This window comes from Asterias amurensis, chromosome 2, assembly GCF_032118995.1.
Source record: "Asterias amurensis chromosome 2, ASM3211899v1".
Classification (NCBI taxonomy): Eukaryota; Metazoa; Echinodermata; class Asteroidea; order Forcipulatida; family Asteriidae; genus Asterias; species Asterias amurensis.
The window spans coordinates 28,036,342-28,056,754 of record NC_092649.1 but is presented as its reverse complement, the minus strand read 5'-3'; the positions used below and the strand labels follow the sequence as shown (position 1 = coordinate 28,056,754).

Sequence of the window (20,413 nt, the reverse complement as noted above, 5' to 3'; positions counted from 1 at the left end):
GCTCACACAAGGATAATGACAGTTCTTATATACCATCTAAAGGAACTTCAGACTACATTTTTCCTACCAACCTTCATTTGGTTACATTTGGGATGAACAGCAGAAAAACAAAATGGCCACTACGTGATAACAGTCTACAGACCTTTATCGCTGTGCGGCCATATTTGATTGGCTCCCTGCTCACACATTGATAATCATGGCTCTTCCTTTATCATTTAAAGGGACCAGACTATTTTCCCCCTTTCAGCATCAGCTTAGTTACATTGGGATGAATGGCAGAAAAGCAAAATGGCCGCATTATGATCAAAGTCTACAGGGTACATAAAGACAGACAGAGTTGCAAAAAAAACCTACAAAGATGCCGATGGTCAAAATATTTATCTCTTTTGAAACAGGAAACAAATATAAAGTGCTCAGGATAGAAGGAAAATCCATCCCGGCAAGGAACATTCCCTTTAAAAAATAACGTCCGATGAGCAACATCCCAGGAGAGATAAATCTAATATGAAATAGTTCCATACATTACTGAAAAAAATCCCGTCTACCGAGATCACTTACTACCCCAGTCCTGTCTCGGCAACTCCCGGCCAAGAGGGGTATAAAAAAGTATATAAAAAAAATTAAAAACTGGGGTCAGGATTATAGGACAGTCACTCTTCTGAACTTCCTTCCCGTTTTCATTTTCAAAATCCCCACTGGACTATTTCCCCCTGAGCTCTGGGTAAACTAAACTGATGTTTCTGATCCATGGCTCGGCTCAGATACAGTCAGATTGTGAGGTCTTATTTGCATTTGTCGATTTTGTGGATTGCGTTGCAGTGACCACACGTTTCATATTTCTAAATGACTTTCGTGACGGGAAATGTTGGGTAATACTTCCATCAGTAATAACATTTAGTTTATACACTTGGAGAGAATTTTGTACGGTCCTCAGGTGTTTTAACAAGCTTTGGCTAGCGGACCACTGCTAAAGGGTTTTGATACCTTTTGTAGATCAATTTTTTGCAATGACATGAATCCCTACTCACTGTGAATGAAGATGTACAATGTACGTGATATAATTTACATGTAAAAAGTTTCAGCTTCATTAGTAGTCAAGTTTTAGAGAAAAAGTATAAATCACAGAACAATGTTATCAGGAGAGTCGCAAAAAAAAAATATTTTTCATGGTAACATTATTTTTGAGACAATGTTTTACGAATTTCTCAAAAAATACAGCAGCTCAGTGAGTAATATTCTAAGGGAATCTTTCTACCATCATCATCTTCAAACCGTGTAAGCTTAATGCAAGTCATTCCAAAAGTACCCAAGCCCTTTAAAGGCAGTGGACACTATTGGTAATTGTCAAAGACTAGCCTTCACAGTTGGTGTATCTCAACTTCAGAGGGAGCCGTTTCTCACAATGTTTTATACCATCAACCTCTCCCCATTACTCGTATTCAATAAAGGTTTTATGCTAATAATTATTTTGAGTAATTACCAATAGTGTCCACTGCCTTTAAGGGCCAACGCTGCATCGAGCCTACTCACTTAGTGACCTTGGGTTGCAAATCAATCCTTTTTTTTTTTAGTATACTCACATAGATTGTTATGTTAAAAGTGATTTTTTCATGGCATGTGATCTTCTCGATAGAGTTGTTAGACCCACTGTACTCCAACATGATGTTACCGATCTTGACTTCTCGTTGAAACATACTGACCACAAAGTGACCGTTGAGTAGGTAGTCTCCGTTGCTGCCCCTTATCGCTGTGAATGCAACAAGAACAAATACTCATACTGGCACAATACGCACATACATGATGCGCTCATGCAAAATGAGTCGTTGATCAACCTAGGGCCCAATTTTAAAGCAATAAATACTGCTTAAAAAACTCTCCTCTCCAATAATGAGCAGAATACGAGCCACAAAGTGTACATGTGACATGGTATTTTGGCCGATAACCTTATTCTGGTAAGCATAATTTTGTTTTACTAAGCTTATTTTTGTGCTAAAGCAGCTCTATGAAATTGGGCCCAGGTCATTTAAAAAACCAATTAGACATTTGGAAAGAGCATATTCTATGCTTTAATCATGTTAGTAGGCTACTGTTAAAACACCATGTTGATACCACCTTAGGTTCAAAACTTGTAAAAGTAGAAAAACCAAAACCTGCGAGAGAATAATGCTGAGAAAAAGGAGGTTTAAATTTGAGTTGTTTATTAAAAATGCCATCGGCACATTTTCTTTCAATGATATTCTTAACCCTTTTTTATGTTAGTTATCAGGAAGGAAGTTGCCAATATTAAATGAGATATAGTTTGGCATTTAAACTTCTTTCAACCCACAGGCCTGCTTAGGCTTGTATATTTTTGACAAACGACTCATTTAGCTTGATTGCATAATACATTTACACACAGCATAAGTTATGAATGGAGTTTGCACTAACTACGCATGGTACTCACCCAGATAGTTGTCGTCTTCTGGAATACCCCGGTAGCTGTGTTGTTTTACATCTATCCTAGTGGACCCAGCTGGGATCTCTACAACTTTGTTATAACCTACAAAATAAAGCAGAAGTAACCAAACTCAAAGCAACAAAATAAAATCACAGCTACAGAAATAACAGGAGCTATAGCAAACAGAAATAATTAAATCAAGAAATAAGAAATATCCAGAGCTATAGCAAACAGAAATAACTAAACCCGAGCAATACTAAATAACCTGGGCTTTAGCAGACAAAATAAAAACCAAAACTTAAGCCATAAGTAATAACAGCAGCTACAGCAAACAGAATAACGACAGCTTGACAGCTTTACAACAACAACGAAAACAGAGTTAAAGCAAAAAGTTATAACTAATTACAGCAACAACAAAAAACACTTTAAAAAAATGATATCGTTGGTCCAAAGGGGTAGTTCCTATACCAACAGCACACAGACTACTATTCGTACATTTTATTTTGTCTACTTTATGTCTTAATAACATTTTACTTATGCATTGTAGTAACAATGAAAACAGCAGGACTGGGATAGAGGTTGAAAGGGGAGTTTTTTGGGGGTTTTTTTTGCGTAAGTTTTCCAGGACCCTAACCCTCCTTCCCACTCCTGCGCTTATAGATGGACTCACCATCATCCATAGTTTACATTTATTTTTTATTTAAGACGATACATTTATGAGCAAACCCCCTCCGCCTTAAAACAATCAAAAACCAATCGATCAACCGACAAAAAAATTGAAAAATAAGGGCACCCTAAAAAATTACATTTTAAAAACAGGAAACTAGATTTCTGATGGCACTTCCACAGGCGAACCATAAAAAGGTCTTTGATTACTGGAGACAGAATTTGAGTCTTCAGTATACATCGGCGTGGAAATAAGTAACATTAATACCCCACCTGTCAATTGTTATAATGCCTGGATTAAATCCTCTACCCCAAACAGGACAATATCGTCCGACTCTCAAATGACTGGCCGTTTTTTCTCTTGTCCTTGAGGGTGACTAAGTAACCCCATAATCAAAATCTGTCTTCCGACAGATTCACCCTGCTCAAAGCCAGGTCTGATACTTCACGAAGGCAACAAAGGCGATTGACTCTATGCCCTCTAGTCAGTGCCTTGGTCACCTTGAAATGCTCCAGTAAAAATTTTCCATTTCCTCAACCATTTGATTGTTTTAATCCTATACAAATGTAGATATTGTAAAACTAACCAATGAAAATTCACTTCAAAAGGGGGGGTCACATTTTTCAGATAACACTGAAATACACAATCTGAGAAACGTACGTGGATTCAAATTCAAGGGAATAAAACTGACACTTTTTCCCAAAACCACATCATTTTGAAGTGAAATGGTTAAAAGTGTGATTACCAAATATATACATGTAGCTTCCCATTAAAGTCAAGCTGTGAAGGTGTCACAACCAGCGTAAATATCCCCTCTGCAACGAGTATGGAAATCATTGCTAGTTTCCGTTCCTCTAACAACGGTCCCCCTCCAGTTGACCCTAGCCTAACCCCAAGACCATTCTGCTGTTTACTGGCATGAAAGAAAGTCACCACTGACCCAGAACTTGTTGAGAGGGGTCCTGGAAGCAGAGGCTTTGGCCTCAGTTGGTTCTCTCTCTGGAAGCACCTGTTTGTCAGATGTCGAGTTTAATCCCAGGGTCTGATTGGATACACTTTTTTTTTCTGAGATGTTGTTGTGGCAAAAAAGAAATAAGTCCCTGGGCATCGATGAAGTTTTCAGGAAGGAGATACAAACTAGTCCATGAGGGAGTGAAAAGTTCAACCAAGAAAGTGGATTTTATTTCATACAGAAAGAGGACAGTTTAAAGTCTCAGAATTACATTAATCTACTTATTTGTTCAAGAAACTTATTTCACATATTTGTCGTTACAACAGAATAAAAAAGACTTTCATTTTTTGTATAATCATAACTGTATGCTAATCTTGTTGAATATTTTGCGCTGCTATTTTCAGGTAAATGATCAGGAAGAGTTGTAGATTCTTTGTGTACATAGGAAATGTTGAGAAATTGTCATTTCAGTCCCAAACCTTTTCTTTGACCCCATTTTTTAGCAAAGTTGGTCAAATACTGCGGCCATTACCCTGAAGATTTTGGAAAAGACGCTTGCAGCCGCTATGGTTTCGAAAGCGTTGAGATGCAAGTCAAACTATGGAAGAGACAAGAACACTAACCATATTTTGCCTTGTTATAGCTGCCACTAACTCTCCGACATGAGCGATTATCACCTCCACAAACACCACAGTTGTCCTTGGTTGTCTGGGAGCCAAGAATATGATCACATCCAGCACCCTTATAGAGAAAAAGAACAAAATAATTAATCAATTGAATTTCACAACACTGCAAAGTCAATTTAAAATTGTTTTAATTTCTTTTCTTTCTTCTGTATGTGTGAAAACACTGATAAGTCAGTGCTTACCTAATCCTACAAAAAAAAGTGGGGGAAAACAACGGCCGTTAAAATATTTTTTGGGTTGTAATTCTTGGATCAATTTTTTTTTTTTCTAAATGGGCATTATTTGGTTATTTTCTTTATTTGTGTTGAGAAAAAATCTTTCTCAATTTTTTAAATTAAAAAAGTCTGAAAGTGCCATTCAGGTGGATTTCCGCACTTTACAGACATGCAATAATGGTGAAAAATTAGGAAATGGCCAAGAACAGAAGACTTTGTGCCACATTTTTTATTAATTTATATAATTTTGTTTCCAGTTTTTAACAGAATTGTTTTCTATAAGAAAAAGAGGAAATAAAATTAGCTGTTGCAAACTGCTTACCAACCAAAAAGAATTATGATATAATTTGTTTTTTAAATAGTTAATGGCCTGAAGTTTTGACCCTAGCAGAGTTTTTCTCAAAGGAGGAAATCCCATAAAAAGTTGCATGCCTGATTTGATCTCCTTTACTATAAGGACTTGTTTCCAGCGTACAATAAAGCTACTTCACAGGAGAATGGCATTTTCAACTTACACATAATGCTTTTTTTCCCTTGAGCTTACGTCTCAACATTTGGAGTCCAAAGCTACATTCAACGTTCATTAACCTTAGCTTCTATGGACTGCGAGGCATGCTGGATGCTCTACCAGACAGACAAGCTGGTTCTGGTCCACTGCTATTTCGCCCCAGTGCAGCATGTTCATGGATGTATCTTAAAGGATCACACATCCTTTTCTGCTTATTTGAAAGAGTGTGGCTACACACTGTCACTGAGGAGTTCAACAAACTGGAATTTCTTATATCTTTTTATTTTAAAAGGAGGGTACACCTTGTGTAAACTCTTGACAAATTTCTCATGACATACTCTCAATTGTATGCCAAATTTCATACAACTCTACCCTTCGCACCCCTCATCTCACACCCAACTAGTTGACAAAGACTCCACCTACCCAGCACTGTCCCTGTACACATATATCATCTGTGTCTTCACCACAAGGTGTTCCGTCGATGACTTTCTTGGCAAGCTTGTAAAATGCGATGCTCCCATCAACACGACAGAAGAGACTGCATCGTTCTTTTATCTGCACTGAGAAGGAAAAAGAAAAGCAACATTTCAAGAAATTAAAAAACTGAGATATTCAAATACTCTCTGTCGTATTTATCATCAATAATATTTATTCATGTATTCTTTTATTTACTTACACATTTTCCGTGCCATTTGATTAATTATTTTTTTATTGTAATTTATGATTTTAGTTTTTAAAAATGCACTGGATCTCAACAATTTTGGTATTAGTCCTTCTACTACTTATTGGAAAGTGCATAAATAAATTTGTTGGAAAAAAAAGTATTGAACTTTTGGTTTTTAAAATTTTTTATTTTTTTTCTTTTTTTTTGGGGGGGGGGGGTTTGTTTGTTGAGATGACCTCGTCAAAGGAACTCGGCAAACTCCCACAAGGGGATATAAATGTCAAGCTAGCAACAGACAATTTCTCTCATACAAACATTTGTTTTTGCGTCCATAGTTATGAATTGCACAAATCAAGAAAATGTGATTCAAACCCAATCTTTTAAATAAATCAAATCACAATTCGGTTACAGACTAAAAAATGTGAACTTCCATCGACAGACCAATCAACAACCTTGACTAAGGCATCCCTTTAAACACAGTGGCTGCAATGTAGGTCAGTGAGTCTACATAGCCTAGACACTCTGATGATGACAAAACATTATGTGCATGCGTCTCTTAATGTTAGCAACAGACACACAGGTCATTAATGGGACTCGGTAACACCCGAGGTACATTATTAGGGAGTCGACACTCACCATGAAACAGCCTCTCACCATGGTACTGATTTTCTCCCCCACTGCACCAAGGCTTTAAAACATCTACCCCCCATTAACACAAACATCCCTGTTGCAAAAAATGGCTCCCAAAATCATTGAAACAGCTAGTCTCTCAGAAACTTTTTCTGCACCAAGGCTTTGAAACAATTACACCCCCCCCCCCTTACACCCCTAGGAAACATCAACACTAACAAAAAAATAACAAACCTGTTATAACAAATTATGGTTGCAAAGAAGTGTGAGAAAACAACACTAAACTATATATAGCTGGAAATGATAGAGCTCTGTTATAGTAATTTGGCGCTTGACGAATGCAACTGTTAAATTTATCTGTTCTAGCCAGATTAATCAATTAGTGCAATTCCCCCCTCAGGACCTGTTCAATTCGTCTAGCCAGTAAATTACACCCCGCTGGAAATGCACATCAATTCCACACTGGAGAAAGAGAGACTGATACTTTGCCTACGCTCATGGACGTGGATTTGTTTTTTCTATGTCACTAGACATTAACTGGTTTGGCTATCAGAACGGCTGGCTGCAGATTTTTATTTTAGTCAGCCAATGTTTTTTTGTGCACTTTCAACTGAGAAATCTTACAATGATTCAATTCAATGAGAAAGATGAGAATTATATTGTCCTGGCATTGGCCTTGGTGCCACTTCAAAAGTTTCCCTAAAGGGTTTCCGGGTGAATTTTTAGCAAAACGAAAATGCCCTTGCCCTCTAAAGGATGGAATTCCAGGTCTGGAGAGAGGGAATGGGATTGTCTGATGACACTATGATAGTCGTCAACATTTGGAATAGACTTGCGTCCATGGACGCCTTCTCAAATTGCACAATATTGGGATGCCTTAATAGAAAAACTTTGGGTCACAGGTCTAGAATTTCATCTTTGAGAGGGCAAGGTCACTTTCATTTTGAAAAAGACACTTTCTTTGGAAAATCATATGAGAAGTCTTTGAGAAACCTTTGATGGGGCATCAAGGCTGTGGCCTCCATGAAATTCCAGGCCTGGTGTACAAACTTGGTTTTGGACTAAATATTCTATGCTCCATAAATTCTCCTTCTTAGCCCTTGTTTCTAACATTGCAAAATAAACTTTGGACTAAATATTCTATGCTCCATAAATTCTCCTTCTTAGCCCTTGTTTCTAACATTGCAAAATAAACTTCTGAGTGTCCCAAACAGCACAAAAGTACCAGCAGTTATGGTACATGTGAACATATATGAGGCATTGCATGGTGAGGTATATTATTTGGTTTGCGGTAACGCCATGTGTGTGCTCTATGTGAAGATGATACACAAAGAGTTGAGACTCACCACCTGTGTACTTAGCGACCCACCGTACGTCCCTGGGTACACCTTGAATGTTGAAGTTGTTTCCATTGAAGTCTGCACACTGCTGTTCCCTGAATGGAATGGAATTGACAGGACACGTCTAGCAGGAGGAAAAGTTAAAATTATGCGATATTAGAAATCTGGCAAAATTGGTTTCAGTTAATGCATCAAGTGTGTGTGTGTTTGTTTGTTATTTTGTTTTGTACTGATCGGGGCCCAATGTCATGGGTCTGCTTACCGTAAGCAAAGAATAAGCGATTACCGAAGCAGGGAAATCCGCGATTATGTCAAATGTATTTCCTGGGTTAGCAGGGAATTTTTTCTTGTGTGCTTATTCAACGTTATCATGTAATCTTTTGTTACACAGCAAGCGCAGAAATTTGGCGCTTGCATAGTAAGCAGAAAATGGTGAAGAGAGTTGAGAGGGGAGGGGAGGGGAAATGTTGGAAGACTGCAGGCCTGATACTTCACAGAGGTGATTGCCTCCATGCCCTTCGGTCATTGCCTTTGGGCCCAAAATGCTCCAGTAGAAATTTACAATTTACTCATAGGATGCCCTTTACCAAGGAGAAAATTTTGGTGCCCTTGCCCTTTCAAATACAAAGCCATTCTGGCTCAACCTAGGAACTCAACAATGTGGAATTTGAGGCATTGCATGGTTAAATATTTGGTTTGCAGTTACAACATGTGTGTGTCTACTTGCCAGGTAGATTTTGTTCTTTAGAGAACTGTCTTGCTTAATATTCTACTTTCACGGAGTAGGTTTTCGGAATCCGGAAGACTTCTTAGTTCTGAAAAGAACTGCCCTGCTTTTTAACTACTACCTGGGCAAAGGTAGAAACTGGCCGAGACTACTATTTAAGCTTATAAAGTTATTGTTATTTACTTCACCATTGTGGAATGAGTTCTTAATAAGCCACTTCGGAATGTCAGTGGCGCATGTCTGTTACTGCTGACAACGGACTTTGTCTATCTCCCGTAACCCTTTGACAAGGTCACGGGAGATAGACAAAGTCCGTTGTCAGCAGTAACAGACATGCGCAGCTGGAACTCTGAAGTGGCTTATAGGTCTTAATGTTTCCACTAGCTTGCTTTAGTCGTCCTCAGGAGACTCTACAATGACAACCATTTCCATTCATGGTTGTTAATCTGACAGATGGCTTTATGATTGCGGGTAGGTGACCCATATCTTAAAATCAAAGCCATACAACAGTGTGATTATGATTTCCTATTCAAAACCAAGTCCACATTGCAATATGTCAAGTATTATCAGATCAAGATTGATATTCTGTTTCTTATCAGTGAGCAAAATCAATGACAGAAGTCTTGATGATCACAGGTGGGGTACATCTATTCCTTATTCCCCATTCCTTATTCTCTCATCATGCAACGTGGTCCAGTGGTTAAACTGCAGGACTTTCAATCACAACGTTGTGGGCTTTGAATCCTACCAAGCTAACCGCTGATTTTACAACGACTAACAATAACTATTGTCGCCTAGTTACTAAATAGCGATTTGTGCAATTCATAATCGTAGACGTTAAACCAATGTTTTGTATGAGAAAGATTAGCCATTGCAAACTTGGTGTTATATCCCCCTTGTGGGAGTTTGCCAGGTTCCCTTGATGGGAAGATCATCTAAACAAACAACCTGAACCTGTCTCCCCTCATTCATCCCACCTTGGATCCTACGCCCAAGACAAACCCCCCCTCTACGCACCTGCTGCCACCATCTCACAACCTGTCACAAACCAACATGAAAGTCAATTTAACATGAGCTCAGGCCAGTAGGCTAAACTCTTCCATGATGTTTCAATCAAGTTGTTTATTGCCGAAAAAGGAGGGCAATAAAAAAAAGAAGGAAAACTGTCAGTAAAAGGTGTGTCAACTCGTTGGGGATCACAAGGCGGTAATGAAGGATTTCCCGGTAGGACTGTGCTCCTGAGTTTCTGGAGTGGTTATAATGTGACTTGCATGTGAGCAAGCGTTTCATTTTGTGTGTGACTTTTTGTTTCCCTTTGGATAATTTGGTTTTCCTTTTTGTTGGTTTTTGTCGGGGGAAGTTGACGAACATGGTGTGTTGTTTTAAGTGGCCCCAAAATGCAAAGGCTGGGTCATGCCCTTAAATAGCAAATGGGCGCAGCTGGGTTTTTTGGAGGATGCTGGTCAACATGTGGAAGTGTCGTAGCCGAGCAAGGTTAAGAGCACCGAATTCAAACTCTGGTTGTTCTGAGTGTTGGTTCGAGCCCAAATTGTGACGCAATTAACCTGAATGCGCCGTAGCATCTTGTAAAACCTTGTAAGGTGGTACTTAATTGGGTCTCAGAATTCATACCTTCAATAACCTACATGTATCTTTCTGTAAAAATGTATATACTAAGCACCTTGAGTACCTTGTTGGTAGAAACGTGTGCCACATGTATATAAGACTTCGATATCATTATTAATGAAAACTTGCTTACCCTGCTGTTACACGAGCGGAATCGAACCCTCCTCCCGATGCAGTATTTCCCTCCATTTTGTGGGGACGGTTCGGTACACTGGCGTACAGCTTGTTTAACACCGCCTCCACACGTCCTGGAACAGTCCCCATACCCCTCCCACTTGCCCCATCCACCATCTACGGGTTCAGTGGAGTGTGCTTGGCCGACGCACTTGCCTCGATCACACCACTGTGGGGGAAAAGAGATGAAGATATAATGATGTTTCTGGAGAATCCTGGTTGAACCCCTCACTCTCTGACCATGCAATACTGTGTGTCTCAAAAAAACCGATACACTTTTGAAATGTCTGCCAAATAATAAGTATATGATTCTGGGGGAAAAGGTTTATATGTATGGATAGGTTATGGACTCAACTTTTATATGACACCAACAAGTCTGAAAATAGTTCATGATTGGGTGAGCACTGCTCAATTTTGTAAAGGGTATGAAATAAGGCTGTGCAGGAATTAGCCGTCCAATTTGTGAGAGGTATTGTCCTTTGGAGATTACCAAAATTGAGGGTGATATGATAAATTCATGATCGATTTCGACCAGGTTGGGTTTGCTGAGTGACTTGTCATGGTTTAGTAAACCAATTTTGTACTATCTTATAGTACAGAGTCAACCCTACTACTGTCTGACCATTAAAGGTCATCCATTTTGGTTTTTAATGATAGATAAACTATCATGGTGAATGCATCTACAAAATACGCACTTTCGCAATTGTCTTTCTTTGCATAGTTGTGCCATCACACAAAACCAAGGCAGTTGAATGGTTTGAAATGATTGGTCAACTTGCTGGAAATGTTACCTAGAGTAGGAAGGCTAAACAGAAACATTTGGCAACAAAATTGTCATAGTAATTCCAAGGGTTAATAAAACTGAAGCCAAAGTGTAGCCAAAAATCAAATTATTGTAGTGTGACACAATATAATTGCAATGTATAATGCACTACACTTCATAATCCAACAAGTCACTAGTACCCACAATCCCTGCAACTTTTTACTACCAATGGGATTATAACTAGCATTTGTGACTCAATTTCAAGTCTAAATCCCGGGCCATGATCCGATATCATTTAATCGCGCTTGCTTTTCATCAGTTGGGTTGAAACATTCATAGAGTGTAAAGGTCTGTAATCACGAGGTAACCTGACCAGGGTTGTCTAACAACATTGTCTCCACGGCCCAATAATTCTCTGCTGATTGGAAACATACACTGCCTCCTATAGCACTGACATTTGTTTTGGAGTAATGTGCACTAACAAGGAGGGTAACTTCTCTCTATTCTGGTTCAAGAGTTAAAGGTGAGCGTGTGATGGATAACACTGCCGATTGTAGCTTTCTTAAAGATAATGAGTGCATTGTTTTGACTTCAGACAGTGTAGGGGATTTGCAAGTTGCTTAGCCTAGGAAATCGGGCTTAGCAGGAATGGGTTACCAAGAAAACACAATGTTCCGTGCATTGTTTGTGACTGGATCCTTAAAATGCTAATTAAATATTTATTATTTTGGTTTTACCCATATACACTGATGTGTGTTAGCACTGTATACTCAGAATTTTTCTGACCTCTGTGGAAAAAAAAAATTACAGGCATATTATTCGGGTGGGATTTGAACCCACAAACTTTGCCAATCTAGAGCAGATTATTATTTTGTTTTTGGTATACAGTGCTTACACACATAAGTGTGAGGGTAAAACCAAATAATACTCTTTATCCCCGATGCAAATTTAACATCTATTAAATGAAGCTGTTGATGAAAGTTTTTATTTTTAAAGATGTAAGAAGGGGCTTGTTTCACACCCAAAAAAACATACATATATATTTTGTTGTGTGTTTAAAAAAAATGTGGGGAGAGGAACATCAAAGACTGGAGGGTGTGGAAGGCAAGAAGAGTTGCGTTCCAAGAAAACAATGGTGGAAGGCCAATAATAAGATTACCTTGTTATTGCCGCATGGCGTACCATCAGCCCATGGCATGTGTTGGGTGCGGCAGCCACGGCGAGACCCTTGGAAGGACCCTGTACACCACAGTCTACTGCAGGTCCTCTGAAAAGAAAAACAACAACCATCAATAACTAATCAGTTATCAGATACAGACAGACTGGTCTGAGTTAGTTCTTTGGGGAGGGTTGAGAATCAATCAAAGGAAGGAAGTATTTGCTTTATGGGGGAAACAAAATCATTGTTAAGGAAAAGGGTGGGGGGAGATGATGCTTTTGTGGGGAGACTCTGTTTGCCTTTGCTCCATCAGGCCCATCTGTCAGACCACATCCCATAGGGAAAAGGTAACACACCCCTTACTAAAAGTTAACAACAGTTATATAATATTTTTATGAGTGTGATGAGAACGTGGTTCCCTCAACCATCTGTCTTCCCCTGCTGCCTCTATGTCTTCCCTCATCAGCATCATTGAGTTTGGGAATAAGATGTGTGGCGCCATCTTTAGTTACACGCGCGCACGTTTCCATTGTTTGACCCCAGTTATGGTGGCCAATGCAATGGGTCTATAAAACAATTAAAAACACCTCAATAAACAAACTCCATGCTTCAAAGTTGGTTTTCCCTGATGCAGAGCACACATACCTAGTAGGACACAACTTTGTTTTAAAATTTTCATCCTTCCAGGTTCATCCTTATTTGGGTCATCCTGGATTAGCAATATATTTTGATCATCATTACACCAAGGTGGTTACAATGGTGTGTTCTACATGAAGGACAAAGTGAAATCCCAACAATGGGTACAATCTGGGCATGGTCTAGAGGGCTCTATGCATTAATGACACACACATGGCCAACAGGTGGTATATTCTTCAATGGGACTTACCCAAGATGGCTGGGTTAGTCTTCAAGCTTTGTGTAGGGGGTTATTATTAAATTGAAGAATAAATTGTTTGCAAAAAAAAAAACGCAATTGGCATAATGGATATTATATTGTCATAATCCAGTGAGAATTGGGAAGGGGGGGGGGGGTGATCGCTGTCTGTCCCTGTTTCCCGATCAGTTACAGATGTGTAGTGTAGATGAGAGATAACCAGAGTGTTGAAAGTTGGGTTTTGGCGTTGATGATTATTAAATTGAAGAATAAAGTGTTTGCAAATGTGAGATAACCAATGTTGAAAGTTGGTTTTGATGCTTGATGGTGTATGCAGAGCATGTTTGTGTCTACTTGGTTAAACCCCCATGGTGGTCTCAGGCATCAACAGCCTTCCATGGATGTGACATCTCCAGTCTGGGGTTTAGAGCTTTTTATCCTTAACTTTTTGACTGGTGAGCAATTTGCAGTTAAGTCTTTTCTCTCAACTTTGTATCCACACTAAAACCTTGCCAGGCTTCGTGGGATCCAAAACCAACACGAGGAAGTTCAGTTTTTAGAGAAACAGAAAAACAAAGAAAAAGGGAACAGGCCTGGAATTACACTGAGGCCACGAAGGCCATGACCTCTGATATCCCTGCTTGGCCTTGGTGTTCCTTCAAAAGATTCCAATAGACTTTGATATTCCAATGGAAGTGTCCTTTGCAAAATGAAAATGGCCTTTCCTTCTCAAAGATGATATTCCTGGCCTGAAGAAATCTAATTTTTTTTCATTACACATCAAACCGTGCAGGTGCAAAGAACAGTATGGTGATTTTGTTTTCCCATTGGGAATTTGTTTAGCAGTTTTATTGTATTCTACAAATTGTACCCCGATTTGAAATTAAAGGTCATTTCCGGGGGTATTTATTGCTTAAATTGTTTCAAAACGGGTAGCAATTTACAATAACTCCCAAAACCCTTCGGGAACTATTAAGAAAGGTCTCCTGATGATAGCTTTGATTGGCATCGAATAAGCTGGAATGTATACAATCACTTTGAAGAGATTTAATATTGCTGTTTGATTGCTCAAAATATGAGAACCATAAAACATTCCTCAGTCTTGTCAAAAAATTCAGACAAAATTATCTGCAATATATTTTTATCATAACAGGTTTTTGGCTCAGTAAAAATGGAAGGGAAAAATTAAGCAACATTGAAGTTATTCCTCGCTTTTAATATCATCTTCTAATTAGAGGATTCTAACTGACCTCCACTACCAGGTACATTACCAAGTAATCAGAACATCATCAAGCATACAGTGAACAATTTCATAGAGCTTCTTAAGCAGACAACTTTGCTTACAAATATTTTGCTTCACAAAAATGAGCAGGATACCAGTCAGAGATGGTGCTTAAGATATTGTATTTGAGCTGGTAACCTTAATGTGGTTAAGCATAGTTTTGTTGTTTTTAAGCTACTTTTTGTGCTTAAGCAGCTCTATGAAATTGGTCTCAGAGTTTATCACACATCAATGTAACCTAAACTTTTCCTTAATACTAAAAAAAAAAGCCCCAATACTTTGCTGCTACTTATCAGAAGGAACCTTTTGAATTTTACCCTATCCATAAAGGAAACGGTTACAAGATTGCCGCTAAAAGGCAGAAAATCAAACTACTTGGGATGGAACTCTCAACATCACCCCCTTCACAGTCAGGGGGGGGGGGACTCTCATTCTTCAAGTATAACTGCACAATCATATCAATATGAACAGGTGTTTCCAGGCAAAGTAGAGTGTTGATTTAGTGACAGCTTCGTCGGCCATCGTTTATTTGTTTATATTTTTCCATCAACCAAAAAGTGATCTATTAAAAAAAAATCATAATAGAGCTGGATGAACTCAATAAACCCAATTTGACATTCTTCTCATATTTGGTTCTAATTTTGGGAACATATCAATGATTTATTGGAATGAAATCAATATTTTAACTGTTGCCGTGAGGAATAACCTACATCTGGTAATGTGACGTCTCAACTAGTTCTCATCCAGAATAACTTTAATGTTTGATCTTTTTGACTATTTCTCCGCCATTCCTACACATTTTGTGGGTCAGGGCTTTGTATCGGTCATTGGCCATCAAGTTACTTTGTATATTGTCTTTCAGTTTCCCGCGGCACTATATTATAAAATGAAAATCTTTGAAAGTAGAAAGCACTACCGCCCTAACTTTACAAAGCAATCATGGTTAAGTGTCTTGCTTAAGGACACAAGTGTCACGATCGGGACTCGAACCCACACTCTGATCAAGCACCAGAGCTTGAATCAGGTGCTCTTAACTGCTAGGCCATGATACGCTATTGTAGCAGCCGATATCCAAAGACCATTTTCCATTATTTACAGTTCGGATCATACGCATATTTCCAAAAATGATGAATTTACCTGGTAAGTCTGCTGCCAATTAGTGTCCCCAAATACATCCTGTTAGTATTTATGTTACTACCAGAAACATGTACCTTATATTGAATGCTATCCTGCATTGTGTGATTAAAGGCAAAAGTACCTTTTCTTTATGGAACCTTTCGATTGTTTTAATCCTATATAAATGTAGTTGTATCGCTAAATATAACCTGTAAAGATTTCACCTTTTATTTTTTAGATATCCCCGAAAATCCGGAGTTAATAACGCCCACACAGGAAGAACAATCTCTATAGGATCTTAAACATTTTGGGGGATCAAAAGAAATATCTTGTTCCATACCCACAGCACTTCCATGTGAAAAGTTTCTCAAAATGCATTATACTATCCAAAGCTGCTGTACTTCTTACCACGTAAATTTTCATAACCATTAATTTTCATTACTAATAGATACAGACCCTTTAAAGGAATTGGGTACTTTTTGTAACACATTAGCACAATGTCCACAGATTTACATTAAACTTACACCGTTTGAAGATAATGATAATAGAAAGCCTACCTTAAAATATTAGTTGCTGAGGTGCAGTAGTTTTTGAGATATTAGTAAAACAATGTCATAGAAATACGTTTTACATGCTAAAATAATTTTCGTTTCATGATCACTGAGATGAAAATTATTTTCATTACATTGTTTTACTCATTTCTCAAAAACTACAGCACCCCAGCAAGTAATATTTTCATGGAATCTTGCTTCCATCATTATCTTTAAGCTGTCAAATCTGCAGACATTGTGTTTTGTGTCCTACAAAAAGTACCCAGACCCTTTAAGAGACACTACCCCCTCCCTATGCTGTAAGAGCTTGATAGATGATACCTCATAGAATGATGAAGCACATGTAGATTGAAGGACTTGAAACTAAAGAGGGGGGGGGGGGCAGTTTGAGAGATTTCCCTCCCAGACTCCCGCTGGACTTTGAGGAGAGATAATGAGTGTATTGCTAGGGGTCAGAGTGAGGCGAGTTGCACTATTTTTGCAATTGCGTACTCTGAACCTTTGATACCCTGATAAAGGAGGTAGGCTTACCTCCATGCCCTTATGCAATCTTTGTTGGGTTCCCTAAATACCAAATGGAAAAAATTGTGCCAAGTCTCATTCCAGCAAAGGGTGCGGATTATTTTTCCTGCCAGCCTTGGTTTGGTAACACTGATTTATAAAGGAAGAGAGTTAAGGCTATGCAATCAGGTAGGGACTGTAAACCAAATCCTCATACAAGGCTCCTGTCTGAGGTTGGACTCAAACAGTGGTCCACAGAGGTGAAAGGCAGGGAAATAAACCACTAAGCCATCCTTATATGAAGGGGACACCACTTTGCTGGCAACATACATGTCAGATGTCTGTCGCTTAGTTAAGTGCAAGCCCCAGGCCACTTAACTCTTACCCCTGACTGACTCAAGTAGAAGGATTACGGGAAAATGAGTAACAAACGGAAGAAATTACAGGTATAATACGATGACAAACAAGGTCAGGCTTAGCGATGATGCTCATCTGATGGTCACTGTGAATGACCCTCCCCAGCTTTCGTTCACTTTGAACATCCACCTTGTACCAGGCAAAGAATTCCATGGAGGCCATGGCCTCTGTTGCCCCTCGGTCTTGGCCTTGGTGCCCCTTCAGATATTTCTTTTAGACTTTAAGATTTTCTAATGAAAGTGCCCTTTGCAAAACGAAAATGGCCGTGCCCTCTCAAAAAATGAATTCTTGGCCTGTTGTACTTCTTTCCCTCATTGTTTCATATTTGTATATGGGGCAGGAGTAAAGAGTTGTTTGCCCAAAGGGCAAAGGGTCATTTGCCAGAGGTTGAGGTGTGTGGTGGTGATCTGTCTGGATTGGGGTGGGGTGGTTGCAATCATGATCTGTCCCAAAACAAATAGTATTAATAAGTAAGAAAATACGGTTAGAAGAGGGCTTGGGAAGGAAGATGATGGAAGCAAAAATTCTTCAGGAAGAATTTAAATCCCTTGTAAATTATCGCTCAGCAAACAAGTATGCTCAGCAGGATTGTGTACTTACGCTTTTATGAAATTAGGCCTACGCCTTTAGAAAAATACATACCAAAATGGGGCACACGGTGGCTCCTTCTCCAAAGACCAGCTCACATTGCTTACTGATGTTGTACACCTCCCCTGGCTGGTATTTTGGCAAGATTTGTGCATCCCGTGGGGTATCCAGTAAACACTGGCCGTAACCCATGCTAAGGTTTAGGAGAAAAGGGGGGTGGGGGAAAGGGTTAAAAATTGTTAACTTCAAATTTTCTTACTTTTCGAGGGGTACGCTGTGGTAGTAGTAAACACAAACACAAGCCGTACTCACAAAAAGTTGGATTGCAAAATTGGGATTCTACTGTGTGTGCAGAATGCTTGTTTACTTTTAGATGGATGTTGGAACTGCATTGATTTCTTTCAAACTAGACACAAAAACGAGTTGAGTAGTACCCAACTTTCTCTGATTTTGTGGCGACAATTAAAAAATCGCAATGTGCAATTTAGGTCTTTCCAAATAATTTACTACAATTACAGTTTTCGAAAAAGTGTTGGTTTGTTAATTTCCCCTCCTTTATATTTACCCAAAATTATTTCAACAAGATTTATTAGACCACCGACCAAATAGTTAGGGGGAGAAAATTAAGTGCTTCCGGGGAAATAGGTTTGTGTAAACATTTCGTTTAACATTAAAGATTATTAAAATTGTTGTAAACAGTTACATCAAGAAATAAATTGTTAAGTCAAATTTATAAGTTCTACAGAAAACCATTGAAACCAAACAAATAACATAATGTAGTTCTAATAAATCCTTCAAAGAAACAGTCAATCAACTTAAAGCCATTATACACTTTCGGAACAGAAAAAAACATAGAGCTGACTAAGCACAAAGATAAGCTAAGCACAACAAAATTATGCTAACCAGAACAAGGTTACCAGCCACAATACCTAGTCACATGTATAATTTGTGACTGGTCTCCTGGTTATTATTACTCAGCAGACTGCTTCAGCAACACAATTTTACAAAGGTTTGAACACAATGTGGATTTTTCCTTTCTACCTTTGGTTACAGCTTTACTTCTCTCAAGAAAAGTTAAAGGCTCAAGGAGATTAAGGCCATGACCAAATTGGCGGCTATAGCTTTGGCTATGGCTACATTTCTGCAATAATCATGCATTGTAGTATCGAGCATCCTTAGCAACACCCTAGCAACAGTTCTAGCCACAGCTGTAGCCGCCGATTCAGATACGAGAAAACCAGGAAAAAACTTAAGATTGTTTTTGAGATTCTTCAAACAGCGGAAATTTATTACAGTTGAAGTATGAAACTGGAGGCCTCTACTCTTGGTTGTTAAGAACCAAGAAGGACTGACCATCCATCTACTTCAGGTCAACTGCAGGGTCAGTCACGTCCGCCTTGTCCCTCAAGCCCTTCAAACTTCCCCCATCAGCTGTTCTACTTGTAAACAGTCAACAGTTTTTTATTGGCACTCTTGAAAAAGAAAAAAAAACACGATTGCCTTACACCCCCTTCAGGGTACAATCATCTGGGCTTGGGTAACCCAGTAGTAGACAGTTTATTGCCTGTTTGTTCACCAAATTAGTTATAATTTTCTATCCCTTCCAGCTATTTATTCTGAATAATTGGACAATAAATTTGAGTTGGGATTGATGTTTATTTGGGGGTCATTTATTTGTGGAGAGGCACTTCCAGTAAGACAGCATTTGGATTTCTGAAGTGGTTGCAAAGCTTTTCAGGGGTGCATCCAGATCAACCAAGTAAGATGTATGTTTTCAAATTTGTTTAATGTTTAGTCGAAGCACAATGAATAAAAAGGAGATCTTCTGAATGTTTTCTACATGGTGTTTATCTTGGTTTGAAAAGCCCCAATCTGGACCATTCTATTTTTTTTCTTCTTCTTGATGTTTTTGCGAAATTATAAAAATACATCTATGGAGAAAATAAGATTAAAACATCTATGTACTATATATTTTAAAATCGGCTGAAATTTGCGCTTATCTGCACGCAATTCACAGGTATCTGTCCGATAAGCTAGCTAGTGCATGGGGAGAAATTTTGTTACTGTTAAAAGTATGAAATTGGGATGAGTACACCTTTCATAAGCTTATTTAATTTTGATAATTAAATTTGGGACGGGCGCAGGGAAGGGTGCGGAGACAGAGAGGGATTGGGGTTTCAAGTGAAAATTTAGTGTAGTGATAACCACCAGATTAATTGGATCTTTAAACAATTAACACAACAAATATTTCTTTCCAAAGTTCTAGGGGGAAACCAAATGGAATGACTGCAAATCATGTTCAAAGAGGATATGAACAGTCTGGTTTTGTGATACATGTAAAGGTGTCATAATTTAAACAAAGATTTGTTTTTCAAAATTGATGAATTCTTTTGATTTCTGTGTCAACATTTTTTCTTTGTATTTTGCAGATTTGGTTTTCTTCACAGATCAGAATGCTTAGGCTAGTTACATTTTTCCAAACTCTTTGATTTCAACAAGAACCTCATGGTGACAACTTGCCCTCACAATTTTGATT

General features: G+C 38.6%; 1 protein-coding gene across 4 annotated transcripts in view; it reads right to left on the bottom strand.

Moving 5' to 3' along the window:
• LOC139954555 (A disintegrin and metalloproteinase with thrombospondin motifs 9-like) overlaps positions 1-20,413 on the bottom strand; it is a 190,804-nt gene that overhangs the window by 67,254 nt on the left and 103,137 nt on the right. For all 4 annotated transcript variants that reach the window (XM_071954404.1, XM_071954405.1, XM_071954407.1 and 1 more), the window contains 8 exons: positions 17,932-18,070; positions 12,549-12,656; positions 10,586-10,795; positions 8,106-8,223; positions 5,889-6,025; positions 4,680-4,797; positions 2,444-2,539; positions 1,581-1,747 (listed from right to left, as the gene is read on the bottom strand). In XM_071954404.1, the coding sequence (XP_071810505.1) occupies positions 1,581-1,747; positions 2,444-2,539; positions 4,680-4,797; positions 5,889-6,025; positions 8,106-8,223; positions 10,586-10,795; positions 12,549-12,656; positions 17,932-18,070 (1,093 nt within the window). The remainder of the gene's footprint in view (positions 1-1,580; positions 1,748-2,443; positions 2,540-4,679; positions 4,798-5,888; positions 6,026-8,105; positions 8,224-10,585; positions 10,796-12,548; positions 12,657-17,931; positions 18,071-20,413) is intronic.